The following is a 21,966-nucleotide window of genomic DNA, read 5'->3' on the forward strand; positions in this document are numbered from 1 at the left end:
GAACTGCGCCCATTTCGAACCCGCAATGGAAGAAAGGGGAGGGGTTTATGCGGGGCGGGGTCTGGAGTTAGGGTTTTGGGAGTGGGAGGTAGTTACAGTGATGTCTGTTTTTTCCCGTTCAAGAATTAAGTGTGTACCTGCAGACGTGTATTCATTCATATATTCTTGTGAGTACTGGATGAAGGAATTAAGATAGTCCCACTGTTAAAAATGAAAAACAACGAAGAAAGGCTCCTAATTTTTCTGTGTTGAAAATGAGAGAAAATCATCTCTTGCCTGTATTATTTTTAATTTATACAGAAAATTACCATATCACATGATTTTACATAACTCAAGTGGAAAATTAAATTCAAAAAGTGAGTCAGATTCACAATAAAATGCATTTAAATTTAGAATCTGTAAGGCCTTTTTATGGCTGAAGTAAAACAGCCATAGCTTTACTCTTTATTCATTCCTTGAGCTATTTTTCCTATGCTGTTTTGCAAAACATCAGATGACATTTCATTGTTTATAATACTTGACCTTATATAATCTTTTTGCTATATATAGACCGTGTCAACTGAGAGAGAAATGAAATACAATCCCGTAGATTGTCGTTTTCTATTTAGTTTTTTTCTCCTCTACTTCTAATAGGTGATTATTGCAGAATTTGAAGATAAGAATGAGGTTTGCATCTTGAATAGAAGACTAGCTTCTCATATGGAAAGAATTTTGAAGTAAATTATCCTTGATGCTTGAAGATATTTGAAGATGTTTAAAGGCTTCAGTGAATAGAAAATTAAATCCAGAATTTGAGGTTCTCTAAAAGAGCCGAAATTTCTTTGACTTTAGTTACAAAACTAAAGTCACTCTTGCCATAAGCCCTTAAATTTTACTTGAAACACTGTGTCAGCTATAACACTCTTGTGAGTCCCTCTTCTGTTTCTTCCTCATCTCAAACCTAAAAGATCTTTGTTAACTGAGCACTAGCAAAAAAGTCTGGATCCACTTCTGATCTGTTAGTAGGGCATCTTTTTTCAGCTGCCTCCATATGAGGGCAAAGAGTAGCTGAGGGAGGATTAGTAATTGGATATGTAGCCCTTCACATGTAGGTCATTAAATTCAGGCTGGCAAAGTGATGTGCCAAATCTTTCCACAGCTGTTCAGTTGCTCCTATGGGATCTGTTTTATAAATAATTGTACAGTTTTTTCAGATTTAATACCTGGCATCCTTAGATATTTTAAACAAAGTTTTAAAGCAAAAAAAAAAACTTCATATTCTAATAATGAAGTCAATAAATTTTCTTTTAACATAGACATTTAACTTTGTAGTCATTTGGGGCAAAATTTAAAATGATTCTATTATTAATCCAAAGTAAGCACCAAAAGAGCACCAGCAAAAGTCAATTTAATAAAAAATTGAAACATATAGAAAGTTTAAGGAGGTGAAATCATGTGAAACAATATTTTCATTGATTTGTAAAATTTATGTATTTATTTATTTGACACATATATCGAGTTCTGTGCGTTTTGTCTTAGTATTGGTGATACAGAAATGACAAAATCATGCTCTCTGTGCTTAAGGAATCCTTATAATCTAATAGGGGAGCCAGCAGTAAATAAATACCATACAACATGTACTTGAGATGCTTGTACTTTGAAAGAAGCAACTAAATGCTCCTTGAGGCAGAGGACATATTTTTGGTGATTAAATACTTTTGTTTCATCTTGGAAAGTAAGTAGGAGTTGTACAGGTGTCAGAAAAGTAAAGAAGTTTAAGATATTGGGAACAGTGAAAGCAGACCTAAGCGTGTCACAGTTTTGAACATGACTGAAAAGCTGTGGATAGAAGGAGGAAGGAGGAGGAGATAATAACCCTAAGGGCTTCTCTAACTTGGACAACTGTAGGAATACAATAACATTAACCGGGTCATTTAGGGAATACTGGAAGAAAAATAGGTTTTGAGGCCGGGCGTGGTGGCTCACGCCTGTAATCCCAGCACTTTGGGAGGCCTAGGCTGGCGGATCACGAGGTCAGGAGATCAAGACCATCCTGGCTAAAATGGTGAAACCCCGTCTCTACTAAAAATACAAAAAATTAGCCGCGCGTGGTGGCAGGCGCCTGTAGTCCCAGCTACTCCGGAGGCTGAGGCAGGAGAATGGCGTGAACCCGGGAGGCGGAGCTTGCAGTGAGGCGAGATCGTGCCACTGCACTCCAGGCTGGGTGACAGAATGATACTCCGTCTCAAAAAAAAGAAAGAAAAGAAAAATAAGTTTTGAAAAAATAGTTTTGTTTTAAAATATGTGGATTCTGGGGAGTCTGCAGGACATCTGAGTAGAAACAGATTTTAAAAAGAATGAGCACATACTTGTAGTTTAAGCCAATATAAGAGGTTGTACTCAAAGAGATACTACTCCATGGGTTACAAATGCATAGTATCTATGGGGACTGGAAGGTAGCAAATGAGAGAAGCGTCTAGAAGGAAAGTATCACAAACCCGAGAGTGCATTTCCTCTTTAATCAGGGTACAAGTTCCAGGAGAGAATATGGGCCTAATGGCACCAGATCTCATTTTTTTAAGAACAGCCGTAAATATGAAATCTGATTTTAAAGTGTTGGCAGCTATTTTGTTTGTTTTAAAATACTGAGCAGACTAAATAAAATATGTCTGTGGGCTATATACAGACAGTTGGCAACCAGTTTGTTAAATTGGGCCCTAGTTTGTAGAATAAGAAGGAGGCTACAGACAGAACTAGAACTTTAGGACATAAAAATACAGTAATAACTATGATTATGAACCCCTCCATAAGTTTGATTTCAAAACATTGGGCAATCATTACAAATTCCATTATTTTAAGTTTAATTCTAAGTCTTAACGATACTCTTCAGCAAGTTGGAAGTAAGGAGATGTGGAAATAGAATAACACTTGTGAGTACTTTAATTTCAGGCTAGGAAAGCCAAAAAGAAACCCATTTTTAAACATGACTTGAAAGGTAGCTACAAGGAAGAATCGACCACTCATCTATAATCATTTCAACCTGCATTTCGACTGACGCCAAAAATACAGAAAAAAAAACTTTAAAATGTATTTGTACATTTACATACTTATACATACATATTACTCGTATCCTCCCAAGTAATATATGAATATTGAAGACTCTGGGAAGGTGATTAGACAGGCAGTGTAGAACTTCCTGAATCTCCTCATAAAAACAGGTAAAGCATCTAGGATAGAAAATAACAAAATCCCAGAAGATAGCTATAACATAACTAGGTGAAAAGGAATCCCTAAAACCTCAAAATATGAACAGGAAGGAGCAAACCCAACTTAATGTCAGCAACTGTGTAGGAGGGAATGGTGGGAAAACAACAGATCATCTGAAGACCCTCAGAATGAGAAGGCCCCAAAACTGCCAACAAATAATCACTAAAAAACAGAGGAAGCCAATGTGAGGTCGGCGTCAAAACTGGCAGGTTGTTCAGCAGACTCTAAGCTCAGCTAAGTGTAAAGGAATGAGCAGGAGGGTCTGAAGCTGCTGGAGGGATGTGAGGCCTGTAAATTCTCGAAACCAACAAACTGGAGCTCCGTTCTTGAACATAGCCCAACACTAGGGAGAAACTGCTGAAAGTAGAATCCAAATTGAACAGAACAGAGACAGTAGAGGCCAACAAAAAAGCAGATGCAGATAAAAGTGGGAGAGTAGAGAGGAGACAGATCTCAGAAAATATAAAGTCACATGTGTGTCATTTTATGAAATATTAGAAAAGGAACCTCTAGAGCCATGAAACTGGAAAAGATATTCTACCCAATCCTCCCTCTTAAAAATACAGAATAACTTAATTAGCCTAAAAATATACCACAGAAAAGGATCATGGTTGAATTTCATTTAAATTTGCTATAATAGAAAAGAGAATATGAAACAAAAAAAAAAGTGGATGAAAACTATAATGGAATATTTCAAAACAGAGAGCAAGTTTTAAATAATAGAAAATATTAAAGAACCACATAAAAATGAAAATGATTCAAAAATGAATATTTGAAGATGAATAACAGAACTCAGACAATAATAAGAAATATAGAAAGCACACATATATATTCACCATTGTACTGGAAGTTCTAACCAGTGCAATAAGATTTGAAAAGAAAATAAAAGGAAGGAAGAAATAAAACCATTTGTAGATGACTGAATGTCTGTCTAGAAAATCCCCAAAAATATACCAAAAAAAGACGCTCACTAAACTAATAAGCAATTATAGTAAGGTCACATGACATAAGGTTAACATGCAAAAGTCAATTGCCTTCCTATATAGCAGCAGTGCAGAACTGGAACTTGAAATTAAAAAGAAACAACCCCTCCAAAATGAAATAGGTATAAATCTAACAAAATTTGAGCAGAATCTACATGAAGAAGTTGCAAAACTCTGATGAAAGAAGTCAAAGAAGATCTAAATAAATGGAGAGATATGTGTTCATAGATTGAGAGACTTGATGCTGTAAAAATGAGCACACCTAGTGTCCAGATCTTGGTTTCTAGTACAATTCTTCAATAAAGGAAACCAGAGATTCTTGGAGAAATGACTGATTCTAAGATTGGAATAAAAATGCACGAGATGAGCTGGGAGCATCTTGCAGTGCCAGATAATAAGGAGATGCTAAAAACCAAAACCAAACCAGAACCCAAACAAAACACATTTATGGGGTATGTCAAAGGAACACGGGGCCAACTGAAGGAACTCCCAGTGGCTAAAGATAGAACAATTGTAGCAACAAAGAAGGATTCAACCTTAACCCAAAGTATAAATTAAATATCCACAAGTCCTTATTGATATAGTGATTAAATAAATCAGTGGGAAATTAAAGACAAATTTCCCATGTGGAATTCAAATAATTTATGTAGCTACTCCACCCTCGAGGAAGAACATAACTCCTCACTCCATAAATGTGGGATGTACATAGCATTTCCTTCCAAAGAGTGCACTATGAAAAAAAGGGTGAAGAAAAACAATTAAATTTACAATGGAGAAATCTGACAACATTGCTGAGCCAGGTGATCAAAGTCAATGTAAATAGAGATAAATCATGTTGATATTATGTACCTCTGATGTAATGTGGTATCAAGAGAATAGCACTTTGCCTCTGTGGTCTTCCTCCTCCAAACTTACAACCTCAGTCAAATCATGAGCAAAATATCACAAAAATTCAGTAGAGGAGTATCTTGCGAAGTATCTGACCATTTCTCCTCAGAGCTATTACAGCCAAGAGGAGCCTAAAGATATTTGAGAACTAAATGTAATGTACCCTGGATGGGAGATTGGAAAAGAAAAAAAGAATTAGGTAAAAACAAAAGTAACCTAAATAAAGTATGAATTTTAGTTAATAATATATTAATATTGGTTTATTAATAATAAGAAATCAACTACACTAATGTAAGTTATTAGCAGAAGTAACTGTGCAGGCTATATGGGAAATCTTTGTATTATTTTATCAATTTTTCTGTAAATCTAAAACTGTTATAAACAATAAACCTATTTTAAAGTAACATATACATTATACAATGTGAGAAAATATAACAGCAAAAAAAGTAAATGCAATCACAAACTATATTCCGTCTCTCAGAGATAATAATTATTAAGGTGTTCAGTGAATATTGTTCTAATCCTTTTTCTGTGCTCATATGTATGTATATTGTTTAAACAAGAAATCTCAAACCATATCTACATCTGCTGTTTCGCAGACTGCTTCCTTTACTTACTAAGATATGGTAAATATACTATATTTACATGTTTACATATTTACATATACCAAACTATACAAAATACACACTTATATAGTATTATTTTAAAATGGCTTCATGGAATTCTGTTGAATCGATACACCATAATTTATTGAACTATTTTTGTCATTAAACAAACATAGTATCCAAATTTTCAGTATACCACAAAGTTCCTTGTGACACCATTTTTAATGTTTTTTTTTGTGCACTTTATGCTCAACTCCACAAGACACTATTATTAAGAGCCAGTATGTTTCTCCACCATACTTTCTTTGCTCTTCATCCCTTCTTGCATCTCAGATTTTATCTGGGGTCAATTTTTTTCTAATTGAAGCAGATTTTTAAAGATGTCATTTGGAGGAGTCCTTTACTGGTAAATTTTCAGTTTTAATTTTTCTGGAAAATCTCTATTTCAAGTTTATACTTAAAAGACATCTTTACAGAATATATATAGAATACTTAATTCACAAGTATTTTCTCTCAGCACATTGAAAACAACATTCTAATGTCTCCTAATTTTCATTGATACTGTTAATAATTTAGTAGTTGTCTGCTTCTCTTTCTCCTAGAAAATAATCTGTCCTCTCTATCTAGTTCCTTTAAATATCTTCTCTCTCTCTTTGATATTCTGCAGTTTAATTATGATGTATCTACTTTTGTGTATGTGTGTTTTAAAAATTATCCTGCTTAGGACTTATTAAGCCTCATGAATCTGTGGATTGGTATCTGTGATAGGCAGATAATGGCTCCCCAAAGATGTTAAATGTCTTAATCTCCAGAACCTGTGATATTCTAAGTTAAGGTTGTAGATGAAGTTAAAGTTACCAATCCACAGACCTCAGGGTAAAAAGATTATCCTGGATTATTGAGGCAGGCCCAGTATAATCACAAGGATTCATAAAACGGAAGAGGGAGACAGAAGAGATGGTCAGAGTGATATGAAGTAAAAAGGATTCAGCTTACTCTTGCTGGATTTGTAAATGCAGTAAGGGACCACAAGTCAAGGAATGCAGGTAGCTTCTAGAAGCTAGAAAAGGTAAGGAAACAAATTCTCCCCTAAAGCCTCCAGAAAGGGATACACCTGCCAATACTTTCATTTTATCCCTGTGAGACCAGTGTTAGACTTCTGACCTCCAAGAGTATAAGCCAATAAATCTGCTGTTTTAAGCCACTAAGTTTTGTGGTAATTTGTTATGGTAGCTATGGAGAACTGATACAGTGCCTTTCAATAGTTCTTGGAAATTCTTCAAATATATTCCCCAAATATTGCCTTTGCACCACTCACTCTATCCTCTATATCTCTTGACCTCTCTTTAACATTTTTTATTTTCTTATTTTGGTAATTATTTAAAACAATTGGCTTCTTGTTCCACTTCAAATAAATTCATATTTTTATACCTACATATTAAGAATTAGTTCATAAATGTAATTGTTGTATCGTATATACTTTAAAAGGAAAATTGCATTTATACTTGGATACTATTTTATTTTAGGTTTTGAAATTTCTTTTTTTAAATGTCCAATAAATTTATTCTTATCAAAATTAAAATCTTATTATATTTACAGTAGTCTACTAAAAGAGTTTCCATCAATTCTCTCCTTTAAATGCTAGCAATTCAGTTTTGTGTGGTCAAAGATAATTTAGAATCCTTTTATGGTAACTGATATGATACAAAGGATTTTTTTGGTTGTCAAATTTGTATGTGTGTATATATGTATAGGGGCTAGAAAATTTGGTTAATGACTCTATTTTGGAAAAATGAATGTTCTTTTTGGAGTCTTAGATTCCCAGTGTTTCAAACCAGGTTTGCTTTTGATAAGGAATTCAATGAATCTTTATTTTCTTGTAGAGAATTTTTAAACAATACGTTTCAAAATATTGTATGTATTCCTATATAATTTTGCCTTGGAATAAAAAAAGTCATCACATTAAGAATTTTTTTAAGAAATTTTTTCAAGATTCTTTCAAAATGCTAACTCCCTCATTGATTTGAAATACTTTTAGATTTTAAACTATTATGACCATGTAGGAATAACTTAAAGTGTCCTTCTAAATTTTTTTTTCATTAATGTCATGCTTCTTTCTAAGAACAAAGTGTTTCAATGTTATAAACAGACTGTTTTTTCACATAGCTTTCATACATCCTGACTTTCTATATCTAGTAGGGTAATACATTTCCTTCCAACCTTTAGTGGGGTGAAGTTCATTTGTCTTCTAATCTAAGAAAATACGTAACTGCTGACAACCTCTGACACTCAACAGAAACACAACTGTACTTTGGAATTAATCATCCATCTTTATTTCATAGTCTCCTTATTTATCAATGCAAATGGAAGTATAGCAAATATTTCACAGTGTCATGTACTACCAAAGGAATTTCATTGCAATAGCATTGTTTTGAAATGCATCATTTGATTTTGATCTAACTATCATAGATCAGTTTTACCCCTGTATATTCAGCCTGAATGTCTAACCACAAATTCACAAAAATCAAGGGCTCTGTTAGTTTTCATACAAAATTGTGATGACTTATTGGAAAGACAGTCCCAATTAACAATTGCATGTCATCTGTAAGAAATCAATTTTTTTCTCACTTCCCACCTGTAATTTTTTTTAAGCAAAGAATTATACTTGGGTCTAGGTTTCAAGGTTTATTTTTCTGTAGTCCTAATATCACTTCAGTAAATTAATCTGAGACTCATTTTTCTAATATGTCAAATGACTGTTGTAAGGATTACTATAAAAACGTAAGGTGATTAACAAAGTATGTAATGGTTCCATAGATGGCAGCTCTTGTTTTTTTTACTGTGCTTTGCTTCTGCCCTGCTTCACATGTTATGTAAAATAGCTGGTGAGTTTTAGGAGGTAGTGCTCACATACTTGCACAGTGTTTGCTGTGCTTGATCAACAGTAACAGAAGAGAATACTTCTTCGATACACAGAGTTTGCTGAATTTGGAAAGGCTTTGGCATTCTTATGTCATCTGTAATGAAACAATCTCAAGAAGTCTTTTCTAAAATGTCCTTGTAAAAAGAAAAAAAGTTATGTTTATATTTTATAAAAGGATGATGTTATTTATAACCAGCAGAAGCAGCCTTATTTGAACATCTTATGTTGAAATCGCTACTTAAAACAGTGACCCATAGGAGCTTTCTAGTGGAAATCAAATGCTCAAATGAAATAGAATTTAGTTTGTTAGGCAATAGTGATATGTCTTTTATTGGTTGGACTCTGGAAAACACTTGACAACGAGTAGTACTTTACCCGAAGGACACGTATCATGCACCACATAGTCTAACCACAAACATTAAAGGTCTTGTAACTGTGAGCCTCAAATGAAAATACATAAGGACAGCTCTCATACAATCAAATACAATACAAACTAGCTTTTAATTTAAATAAATACGTAAGTAAAGTTCAAGTGACTATAATGATTTTATATCCCTATGTATGTATGTATCACAGAAATTGTGGCAAACTGTAGAAATCTATTCAAATGGAAAGTAACAAAGCACTTTCACATTGCCTTGTATTCAAAATCCCTACTCTTCATAAAAACTTACATTTCTTTAACAAAGCTACTTTTCTGTTTAACTCCTGGAAAACTTCGTATTTATAACTTAAGGGGGTTTCTCCAACCAAACAATTTATTTTTGCTAGGTACTATAGCTATATTTTTTATACAAAATTTGTGATAGCAAATGAAATTCTAATCCCACTAGAAGAACAATTTTCATGTTTCGATCTTCATATAAAGATATAATTCAAGAGGAAATATGCTTAACTTTGTAGATTTTTACATTTTAAATTGCATTGTGTCCGTATCAAGTCTACTATCTTTTACCTAGATTGTCTGGAAGATTTAAGCTCAAGGTTAGGGTTTGAGAAAAGGATTTTGAGAGTGACCAGGGTAGATTTAGTAATTCCTTTTATACTAAAATATGGCCATAAATATTTTTAAATACATTCAAATAGCCCTTTGCTAGCACATTTTTCCATTCTTTGCCAAAACATTCCCACAGGCGGCTTAAGTCACCTCATTTTGATAGGTTTAGTAGGTTTAGCAGGCTTTATGTGCTCTAGTAGGGTTAGTAGGTTTTGTTCATATCAGGTCTCTCTCATGGGAGTTTCCAGGGACAAAGATTGCTTCAGTTAGTATGGCCTTAGCCATACTAGGGTATTTGCTTTAATGCTACAGAAGTTTTCTAATTAATATTCTGTAGCAAAAGAACTAAGATCTGGAATTCCCCCTCTTAATCTCTTCCTAGAAATGAGATTCAGAAAGGACAGGACTGCATCCAGCCTGTTTGGGGACTCAGACAAATGTGTGTTGTCACAGACACAAATAGAGGTCTACTATGAAATACTCAATTGGCTTGCCAGTGTGCTAACGACAGACAATGCTGATTTGCTCCAGCCTCATACAGTTTCACACATAAGGACAATCATCTATGTTTCATGAAAGTTCTATCTACTTTAACATTATTTTGAAGTGATTGGTGGTGGTATGACTTAACAGTTTAAATTTAAATCCTAAAATTCAGTGTTAATTTTTTATAATAGCATACAAATATTATAAAAATTCAAAGATGTCCATACAAGAAATATTAAAATTTGGTTAGGTTTAGCTGAGTTTGAGAATCCTTACTACCCTCCCACATAGTATCGTAATGTGAATATAGGCAGTTTCTATTACAGGCATAATGATGATTATGTATTAAGCAGAAAGGAGTATCACCACCAGTTTTTTTCTTTGAATGCCCCTTAGTACTTCTGCATTTATAGGATGGTAGACTGGTTTGGTTTAGCTCTCAAAAGTGAAAACATTTAAAGTTTCCTCACTGGGTGAAAAAAAATTAAAAAGAGTGAGAGACTGAAAACTGCAGCCCACCTACGTTTAATCATTAATAGTGAGCCCTTCAGTGAACTTAGGTCCTGATTTTGGAGTTTGGAGTCTGACCTTCCCCAAAGATAAACATGATTGTTGCAGGTTCTGAAGAGGGTCACTCCCTCACTGGCTGCCATTGAAAGAGTCCACTTCTCAGTGACTCCTAGCTGGGCACTGGATGCAGTTGAGGTTCGCTGGTCAATATGATTCTTCTTGCTGTGCTTTTTCTCTGCTTCATTTCCTCATATTCAGCATCTGTTAAAGGTAAGTTTGTGTTGCCTTTTGCTAAACTTTAATTTCCATCTTTGGAGTTGGAGGCAGATACGTGCGTGTGTGTGTGTTTGTGTGAGTGAATAGTTAAAGAGTTTCTAACTAAACTATCTTCAAAACCATGTAACTTTGGAATGTTTGTGAAAGCATGGCTGAGTTGAAATGAAAACCAAATTCAAATCCCTACGAACGTTAAGAAAACAGATATTTCTTTTAGTTTCAGTTCTTCAGACCAGTGTGTTCTTGATTCAATTTCTCATTCATGGTCTGTTTTTAAAAGAAGGCAAAAAGATACCCACTATTGTTACCTGCTGCTGTTGGTCATGCTGAATGCAGCTCCTTCATTTGAATTGTAAATGAGGATTTTTTAAAAAAACCCAGTTCTTAAATTTTCTTTTAGTTGCTTAGCAATGTGACCTCAAGAAGAATTAGACCCAATGAAAAAGGCATTTGATTTGCCAAAGAATTATGAATGAAATGGCACAACATGTATTTAATTCTGTTACAATTAAAAAATGATAGAATTCATAGTGAATTAAAGAAAATTAAATTTCCTGATATAGATTAAAGAAATAAGACATTATCTTTGGAAAAATAATGTTGCTGCTTACAGTTTCTATTTTAAGATGAAATTAATTTTAAAAATACATATGAATTAATACCATTGAAAAGGCAAGAGAAAAAACAAACACTTTATGAGGAATGGTTTCATAAAACTGTTGTGAAGTGTATTAATATAGAATCATGTTTCAGATCAGCTAGATTATAAACATCGGTTTTCCAAATGCTGTATTATGTAAAATGATCGCTTTTTAGTTTCTTAGGAAGACACACTGTTAAAAACCAATTGATATAACAACTTAGCATTATAGGGACCAATTTTAAAACCATGTACTCTAAGTAATTGATAGAAAACAATTCACTTATAAACTTCTAAAACCTGTTAGGGATAAATGTGGCTTTTGATATTAAAGTAAAGTTTGCCTCAGGATTTTTTGCGTAGAAAATTTCCACATGAGGAAAAAAACCTAATCTTCATTATTGGAGCAATAGAGGGCTAAATTTAAACCAGTTCACCTCAGCAAATCACACTGTAGGTTCTTGAATGAAAGAAAATATTTTCACCAATTTCTAAATATTTACTATTTAAACATACAGTTCTTACTTGGACAAAAGAAATTTTTTAACGAGAAAAAGATTTATAAATTATATCTGACTGAGAGTGTTATATAGAGAACTTACTATTTCATCTGCCAAATAAACTGTTGAGTAGTCAAAATATGTGTGATTTAAATACCATAGTATCAAACCTAATACCATAAGTATTTTGAGAAAAATAATTGAGACATGGTACTTATCATGAGCTTCTCCTGTTTTCCCATTTTGTAAACTAGAAAATCGGGTGACCTCATGTTTTCAAATATACTTATAAAAGATTTAAATATACACTAGACAATGGCATAATTGGGAAATGGCATAAATGAGAAAATGTGGTTTAGAATATTATAGGTAGCTACAGTTTATTGTAAACAAGCTTAGTAGTAAATCTAGATTTTTAAAGCTTGAAACATATATAATTTAGGGGCCACTTTTGAGAAAAGATTACAAAAATATCTTACTGTTGCAAAGGTTACTGAAAAAGATATGGCATGTGGATACATTGCTAGGGTCCACTTCTGGAGTCTTTGGAAGGATCCTGGGCAAGAGAGCTTAAGCTTCATCAGCATCATGGTACGTTGCTTATGCTGATATCATAAATTAAAAGTGTACAACTTGAGAGCTTCTTTACTTAGCTGGAATAACTTTTTGCATTATGGTACCATGATTTAATTATAGATTCTTTGCCCTTGTAACAACTGACATTAATTAGCAAACAACTTGTGAAGAGTTTACCTTAAAATCAGTCCATTTAAAATTTGGGGATCCCATGCCTCATTGCCTCAAAACTCATCTCTAAATTACCAATGCAACTGTTTGGTAAATCCTCAGATCTGGGTGGATGTTGAGGGCAGGTTAGAATCTAAAGAAAATTGAGGCTGGGTGTGGTGGCTTATGCCTGTGATCCCAGCACTTTGAGAGGCCAAGGTGGGTAGATCACCTGAGGTTGGGAGTTCGAGACCAGCCTGACCAACATGGAGAAACCCCATCTCTATTAAAAACACAAAATTAGCCAGGCGTGGTAGCGCATGCGTGTAATCCCAGCTACTCAGGAGGCTGAGGCAGGAGAATCGCTTGAAACTGGGAGGTGGAGGTTGCAGTGAACTGAGATCACACCATTGCACTCCAGCCTGGGCAACAAGAGCGAAACTCTGTTTCAAAAGAAAAAAAAAAAAAAAGAAAGGAAGGAAGGAAGGAAGAAAAAAAGGAAAATTGAATGGCAGATTGGAATCTGAAGAGGGTATTAGGATTAGGATAAAAGAGCACATCTATATGATTTGCTGTGTGAACTTTCTAAAGACTCAAGTTTTCCCTACTTTTTCTTGATTATACTTGGTCAGGGTTGAACTATTTTCAGCGCCTTCTCTGTGTTTTCCTTATATAGTATTTTTACCTTCTATTTAATTTTGTCACCTTTAAACCTGTACACTTCCTTCATTTCCAGGCTTTCTCTCAATCCCTCACCCCACCCTTACTTTTTAGTCAATTTTTATTAATCATCTTCCAGTTCTTTTTTGTTCTTACCCTTCATCCTCTTTTTTAACTTCTGACCCTTTAGTTTTCTGTTGGGTTCATAAATGCCATTACCTATCACCCTCGTCATCACTGCTTGTCTCTTCAAACCTCACCAATAACTCAGCTCTGCTTTGTCTTCTTGGCTAACCAGTTATCATAAATGCCATTACCTATCACCCTCGTCATCACTGCTTGTCTCTTCAAACCTCACCAATAACTCAGCTCTGCTTTGTCTTCTTGGCTAACCAGTTATCAGTGATTGTACTCATATAAATCTGACAAAGGAGTATTTAAAAAATATTTCTTGAAGATTCAAAACTCACAGTTTTGTTGCTTTTAAGTCACTTAAAAATTCTAAATGCACTTGAAGGGCAAATGAAAGAGATTCTGACTTTTTTGGCTAATATTAATTTCTGTTTTGGTTTTATCTAACAACAGTTATAAAAAAATATTCTTATACATACTCTGAAGAGCACTATCCTACAAAAGGAATTAGGTCAACAATATAAATGGGACATGCCCCAATGCCCAGTGTTGCCAGATCTCTGCAAAACACAAACAGAGAAATACTTATCAAAAAGGAAAGTATAAGAGGATGACACTCTAGCACAGTCCACCTTATTTGAACCATTTTAGGCTTTATCTCCTGTTGAAAGAGGTAGGAAACAGTTTGGAGGAATAAAGGGCCCATTCTTTTCTGTGCTTTAACATTTCCTACTTATAGTCAAAAATTGATTTATTATATGGCCAGTAAAGTAGAGGTAAGAAAACAAGTGAATAACATAATAGTTTGGAAGGCTTTGGAATTTAGGAAAGGTTACCTTCCTACAAATATTTCGTAGTTATTTTAACCAGAAGACACCTTAATATAGTCCACAAAACTTGGATTTTGGTAAATTTAAACATCAAATCTGCATTATATTTGCTATGTTGGGTTGAACTTGGAGTCAGCTTCTATCTGCTGTCGCACAATGCTTACTTTTCAGAATTGCTCTGAGGATTAGATAAGACAACATGTATTTCCTTTATACCCTATGTGGAATTTGATAGATGTCATAAAAAGAAGGCCTGACTGAAATATTTTTCCTGACCAGAAAGCCAGTATTTGAACCCGCTATAGAGTCCCCAGTTAAAATGCAGAAGAGATAGAGATAAGAGGGAATCCCAGCCTTCATCCCCTTCAAGGTTTTTCCTGACTCTCTTTGCCTTCTGTGTCTCACACCTCAGCTTCTGCCTGACTTGGTGCTTGGACACAGCTTGGTTTTGTGTATACACATTTAGATCCTTTCATGCTTCCTTCTCCTGGCTCTTCTTGATTCCTATGAAAATCCTCATCCCTTTTCTTTAAAGCTTCGACAGATTATGTGACTTCACTACCCAAAATTCTATGGCAGCGTCCCATCTCACTCAAACTCCCCAAATCTTCCTGCCACCCATAGGTACCTCCTTGACCTCATCTCCTTCACTGTGTCTTTTACTTACTCATTTCCAGCCTCTTTGGTCTCCCTGCTCTTCCTCCATTACACCTGCAGGAGCCCTCCTCAGGGCCTTTGCACTTTCTTTGCACTACTTTCCTCTGTGAGGGGAAGGGGTAGAAAGGGTAGGACTTGGGGGAGGGGATGCCCTTCCCACAGATATGCATGTGGCTCACCGAAAACCTTTGTCCAAAATGTCACCTTTCCACAGAGGTTTTTCTCTCAGCATCTCCATTCCCTTTCCTGCTTCAGTTTTCTTTATGAGCACTTCTAACATACTATGTAACTTGCTTATGTACTCATTTTTTCTATTGCCCTTCTCCATCGCATTTAAATGTAAATTCCAATTTACATTTACAAAGGGTAGAAAATTTACAAAGGGTATTAAATTTACAAAAGGTAGAAACTTTGTCTGCTGGTCGGTTGCGGTGGCTCACACCTGTAATCCCAGCACTTTGGGAGGGTGAGGTGGGTGGATTGCTTGAGCTCAGGAGTTCAAGACCAGCCTGGCCAACAAGGCAAAACCCTGTCTCTACAAAAATACAAAAATTAACTGGGCTTAGTGGCGTGAGTCTGTGGTCCCAACTACTCAGAAGGCTGAGATGGGAGGATCACTTGAGCCTGGAGATGAAGGTTGCAGTGAGCCGAGATCGCACGACTGCACTCCAGCCTGGGTGACAGAGTGGGACCCTGTCTCAAAAAAAAAAAAAAAAAAGTAAAGAAAGAAGAAGAAACTTTCTCTGCCTTTCTCTGCTTGTTAACTGGTGTAGTCCCAGAGCCTTAAAAAGTAGTTACTATTCAACAGGTACTCACTATATTCTAGTTGAATGAATGAATAAATTTCTAGCTCACTGCCTAGGAATGGAAAATAATTCAACCTATAGTTTTAGAGATATGTAGTATAGATAAGAGCATCATCTTTAGAGACAGACAGCCTGGATTAAAATCATATCTCCAGCCAGATGTGGTAGCTCACATCTATATCACTTTGGGAGGCCGAGGTGGGTGGATTACCTGAGGTGAGGAGTTCAAGACCAGCCTGGCTAACATGGTGAAACCCCGTCTCTACTAAAAATACAAAAATTAGCCGGGCATGGTGGCACACGCCTGTATTCCTAGCTACTCAGGAGGCTGAGGCAGGAGAATTGCTTGAGCGTGGGAGATGGAGGTTGCAGTGAACTGAAATGGTGCCACTGCACTCTAGCCTGGCTGACAGAGTGACACTCTGTCTCAAAAAAAAAAAAAAAAAAAGACTCATGTCTCTATGATGAATTACCTGAGTGACCTTAGGTAAATTATATAGTTTCTGTGTCCCCTCAGTCTCTTCATCTATAAAGGACTAATAATAGTGCCTACCTCATTAGATTTTTGTGAGGATTAAATAAATTAATACCATAACATGCAGATGATGGATTTTTGACCACCATTTCCTCTGGGCAAGTATGTGCTGTCGTAGGTAGAGGAGACAGTGAACAGATTGTTACTGTGTAGGTGGGTAAGGCCTTTTCAGAGGTTTTCTTAATTTTTTGGCATTGCAAAGTAATTTTTGCTATCACCTTTCTCAGCTGCTTTGCTTCTTGTCTAGTCACCCCAAACCCCTTTTCTGTCACTCTCCCCATATGTATATTTCCTGAGAGAAAAAAAGATTATGGTTGCGTGTTATAGTAAACTGGGCAATGCAACCCCATTAGCATTGAGGAATAAGGTAAACTGAAGTCTTTTTTAACTATCTCCTGAGAGCCATAGATAGAAAATATACAAAAGAAAAAAGCTTTATGTGACCATACATTTTAAGTCATCTCTGGGAAAGACTTGCTCCTTGGCATTTCTTTGGGCTAGGTAAACTGTATTGGCTACTGTGTGAACTCATTCATACATCAGTTTTCTTGGCTCACAGTACAGATTTGTATACTATTTGATCTTTTTAAATTATCCCATGCCAACTTTAAGCCTGTACTAAGATTTCATATAGTAAAACATTATTTTATTTGGGCACATCTAATTTAAAGTTACATATGTGCAATGCTGAAATGTACCTTTGTACTAAAAGTTTGATAATTACATTAATAGAGTAAATTACACTGAAGAGATGTTTCTTAAATATCAAAAATATCCAAATTAAAGAACTTCCTTCTAACCACTAAAATTACCTTGGCATTGATCTGCTTGCATTTAAATAATACATTAATTATGAATGGCTCATATTAAATTTATAAACCAAATCCTGGTGGGTCCTCTACTTGAAATCATGTTCATATAATTAAGAGAAATACAATGGCATTTATACAAAAAAAACTCAAAATATCTATAGTTCAACCATGGCACTATCTGATAAGTCATTAGGAATACAAACTAAGTTTCTCTGAAATGGGAGCTTATTTGTTTGTTTTTTGTTTGTTTATCTATGTTTTTCAAGTCAATGATTTCAGCAGATGAAGTAGAACCTTGTTTCAATCAGCGAATATTTACCAAGCTTCCTGAGCCCCACTGTGGTAGAGAGATGCACTGATGGTGAGACAGCATGTTCCCTTACAATGAAAACTGGATATGTGTCATTATCTTTATGCAGGTCACACAACTGGTCTCTCATTAAATAATGACCGGCTGTACAAGCTCACGTACTCCACTGAAGTTCTTCTTGATCGGGGCAAAGGAAAACTGCAAGACAGCATGGGCTACCGCATTTCCTCCAACGTGGATGTGGCCTTACTATGGAGGAATCCTGATGGTGATGATGACCAATTGATCCAAATCACGGTGGGCATTTCCTACCAGATAAATGCATAGATTAGATGTCAGAAGTTTTTGAGAAGTGTACCATTGGGCAACACTTGTATTGGGTTCCTGGTTATACATCCATTTAGTTTCTTATCTATCACCAAAACAAGCAGTTCTATGTATTTAAAGGTTTTGCTGATGAAAAGTGAACTGATCTTTCCAAGTTATTGAAACAGACAGTAGAAGGTATATACTGGTAAACAACCACAATATGGTGTTCAATTCTATAGATCATATTAATAGGGACATTATACTAGAGTCTTTTCAAAATATTCTGGGAGAGAAGGGTCAATAATCCATGTTGTATGAAAAACAATTTAGACCACTCTGACTCAAGAGGAGATCCAGTTAGGAGGTTCCTGCATTCCTTGATACAACAGGTGGAATTACTGAAGAGAGAGTAAACCTAGTCTATGTTCTTCCTGAGGAAGGAAACAAGTACTCCCCTGAATAAGAGTGTTTGGTCAGTTAAAATGGTTTAGATTTATGTGTTGAGAAGGGAGGTCAAATTAGATGGTCTCTGGGGACTTTTCCAATTGTAATATATGGTGATTCCCTTATTTGCTTCTCCATAACCTAAAGATAATAGATTCCTTGAGTAAAGTCAGTTATTCTTCTACATCTTGGTGTGAAACAGGCACATAGGACAAAGTACTTGGAACAAGTAGTTGCTGGTGTCCTTTATATTGAGGTGTCATAGCAATACATTTACAAGTGATATTTGCTTCTTTGGATGTCTCTAATTGCTCTTGTGTTTTCCAGGTTAGATCAAAGCATCATCATCCATCTCTCTGAGCCATTTCTCAATACAACAGTAAACTATTCTCCAGAAAACATTATATTCCTCCTTATTCAGTAATTAGACTTTATTTGTATTTACACAGATGAGGTAGAATGGGGCAGGGGTCCTTTCCAACAAGTGGTAAAGAAAGTGAAGTGATCAGGCAGACAGCAACCAAACAAAACAAATGAAGAGTGGCAATGATAGGAAAGAACCACATTCAAGTCACAGTTATTTTAAGCCTAAAGTCACAGAATTCTTTAAGTATTGCTATTTTTTGCCTTATTAAAAAACCTAGTTTTTAAATACCTTGTCCATTCTTTTAAAGTGAGTGGCAAGGTCCTATAAATCATGAACTGAAAAATGGCAGAAGAAATTGTGGCCAACTCTGTCCGTTTCTTTATCATTTTATTTTCAGAGAGACTCTGATGAAGACAGACACAGGAAGTTTTTTTAACAGGTTTCTTTCTGTTACTCCAGATGAAGGATGTAAATGTTGAAAATGTGAATCAGCAGAGAGGAGAGAAGAGCATCTTCAAAGGAAAAAGTCCATCTAAAATCATGGGAAAGGAAAACTTGGAAGCTCTGCAAAGACCTATGCTCCTTCATCTAATCCATGGAAAGGTAAAGGGGCGTTTAGGTTCCACAACTTTTTCTCCAACTTCATATTTTTCTTCCCTTCAGTAGATATTATTTTGAGGTAATCACATTGTAACTACTTTTATGGTAAATGGAATTTATTCAAGAACTAAAGAACAGAGATTGTAAATTAAATGTTTCCAAACTAAATCAATGCCCTGGGTTCCCTTACATTTACTAGCCAATTTGTTTCCTATTTTTCTGGAAATCTTTATAGTAGAATCAAGTATTTATTTATTGATGAAAGGCATTATTAAAAGGTAAATTTCTCATCAAATTATAAGGGATTACAAACATAATGTAACAAAGCAAGTCATCAAAGCATGATTGGATGAATTCAGGAAAGGAGACAAATTATGAGACTGAAATGATCCAACTTAGATTAGTAATATTGATTTGTTATGAGATTATCGATATCTGGCTAAAGTACAAGGTTAAAGCTTTTAAAAGGGTATGACAAGTCTAGAGTTTTTTAAAGCCTTTAGAAATTATTTTAAAACTATGACATGGAAAAGCATTTTATATATTAAAATAATGATTGAACACTTTATAATATCCATTTGAAAATCTGTTTTAAAAATTCTATGTGTGCATTACTTATAGCTTGATTATAGTGAATTAAAATGGTCTTAATAAATTTGGAATTGAGAAACAATTGTGATAAGTTGATTATTAGGCATTACATATGTGTGTTTATGAAAATTACAGATAGTGTGTTGACATACATAAAAATGTGTCTAAAGATGAGAGCTCAATTTTAGGAACAAAAGCAGGAAAACAGAAAGGGAACATTAGAGTTATAATTCCATACATCTCTAAAATTTCACTTTCTAAATTCAAAATAAAGAAAAACTGATCTTTATATACTGATAAAGTAATACTTTATTTATTTTCAACTGAAGTATTTGAAAACAAATACTTTGGACATTTCATATATATATATTGCTAATCATGATGCACATTTTTATATGAAGTTCTAAAAAGGAACTCACAAGAAGAAATCTTGTGTTTTCACCTCGCCTACAACCAAATATGAATCACTATCTTCAAGAATGCTTTCTCTTCCTTCTCCACTTGTCAAAATACTTGCCATGTTTCTGACTGCTCACATGCCATTTCTGTCATAAAGTTCACACTCTTCCAGCCAGCTGGAAATAACCATCACTCTTTAGAATACTCTTAGCACTTTGCAGCTCACTCATGACCCTTATCACTTTCTTTTTGGCCATTTGTGTTCATTGCTAGATTATGGGTGTTGGATAGAAAAAATCCAATTCCTCTTTGTATTTCAGCCTCTTCCCCTCACCTCCATGCCCTTCCACTCCCTCCTTCCCCAAAGCACCCAGAATTATGCCTTGCATTGAATATTTTATGAAGCCTTCTCCGACATCTTTCCAAACCCCTGGGCCTATTTCTATCAAAGCGTTTATCACAGTGTATTGTCACTCTCCTTTTATGTCTTGGCTCTCCACATTCAGAATAAGTTTCTCATGGGCAGAGTTGTATCTGTCTATTCAGCACCTTGCTCATAGGGGAGACTGAATATAGATACTTCTAAAATAAAGGATAAACAAATAAGATTATATGGGGCTCAACTGAGTTGAACTTTGATAAAGGTTTTACTTATTGTTTACTTAATAATAGCTAAAACAAACTAAGCACTTACTGTGTGCTAGGTGCTGACTAAAGGCATTACACGAATTGTCTCTTTTATTCTTGTAATGGCCCTGAGCAGTAAGGGCTGCCTTATCAACCTCTTGTGATAGATGAAGAACCAAAGTTAAGAAAAGTTAGGAAATTTGCCTATGGTCATACAACTGGCAGGTGGTGGAGTTGGGATTTGAAATAGAGTCTACGCTCAAACTTCTATGTCAATTGTCTTCCAGCTGGAAAGTATTTGGAGAAATGCCTGCCTCTTTGGTTGACTTGTAGTGTTCCTTATTTACATCATGAGATCAGTTGACTTATTTGATTTTCTTATGGCTCAACTTTGTTAACAACATGAAATATTGTTATTTTCTTCTCTGAGCTTCCAATGTGGCAAGACACTTGAGTTCATAGATATTATTTGCATTTATAATCTTAATGACAACCAATCATTTTATAGCTCCTTTGGTAGCAGCTGAGTACAAAGTCTTCTGCTACACACATGAAAGGACTCAGTACCCTCACTGTTCAAAGGCTGGGATGGAACTGCCACATCATTATTTTAGTAACTGCAATGGGCCAATTCTAGAGGAGCTATGATTTGCGATGATTTACTGTAACCACAGGTTAAAGTACATCATCGTATCTTTCAAGTATATAATAAAATATTTGTTGGAAAAAAACTTAACAATGAGGACTAAGAAGCCAACAGGAAGTTTTGGCCATTTCACTGTCAGAAAGATCATTACTTAAATTATCATTTCAGTTTACTATGAGAGAAATTATGGACAGGCAGAGTAAGGCTATGGACAGGCTATTTTCTTAGAGAGCATTTTCTACCATAGGCTCAAATTAAGTTGTGCTCCCTGAAGTTTCTGAGATTTCAAGGATGCTCATCAGCATGTAATTTTTGTCCTTCCGGACCTCCCCCTGTCTCCCTTTCCCTTCTGAGGCTCTCATGTTTACATTTTAAAAGAGAGTCCATTAAAATACTTAGATACATATTCATTGCACATCTTCTTTTTTCCATGCCCACTCATCTTCCCTACATAAGTGGGC

At 35.1% G+C, this 21,966-nt stretch overlaps 1 protein-coding gene across 3 annotated transcripts in view; it reads left to right on the plus strand.

The window, feature by feature from the left end:
* The first annotated feature begins 13 nt into the window (after positions 1-13).
* Positions 14-21,966, plus strand: part of MTTP (microsomal triglyceride transfer protein) — a 59,398-nt gene continuing 37,445 nt past the window's right edge. The window contains exons 1-3 of one of the 3 annotated variants that reach the window (XM_054485417.1): positions 14-167; positions 17,632-17,819; positions 19,102-19,245. In XM_054485417.1, coding sequence (XP_054341392.1) covers positions 26-167; positions 17,632-17,819; positions 19,102-19,245 — 474 coding nt within the window. In that variant the 5' untranslated portion in view covers positions 14-25. Of the gene's footprint in view, positions 168-10,761; positions 10,909-17,631; positions 17,820-18,602; positions 18,696-19,101; positions 19,246-21,966 lie in introns of those variants that run through there. The other 2 variants (XM_054485418.1, XM_054485419.1) reach the window with 2 other exon arrangements.

This window comes from Pongo pygmaeus, chromosome 3 (assembly GCF_028885625.2).
Source record: "Pongo pygmaeus isolate AG05252 chromosome 3, NHGRI_mPonPyg2-v2.0_pri, whole genome shotgun sequence".
NCBI classification, from domain to species: Eukaryota; Metazoa; Chordata; class Mammalia; order Primates; family Hominidae; genus Pongo; species Pongo pygmaeus.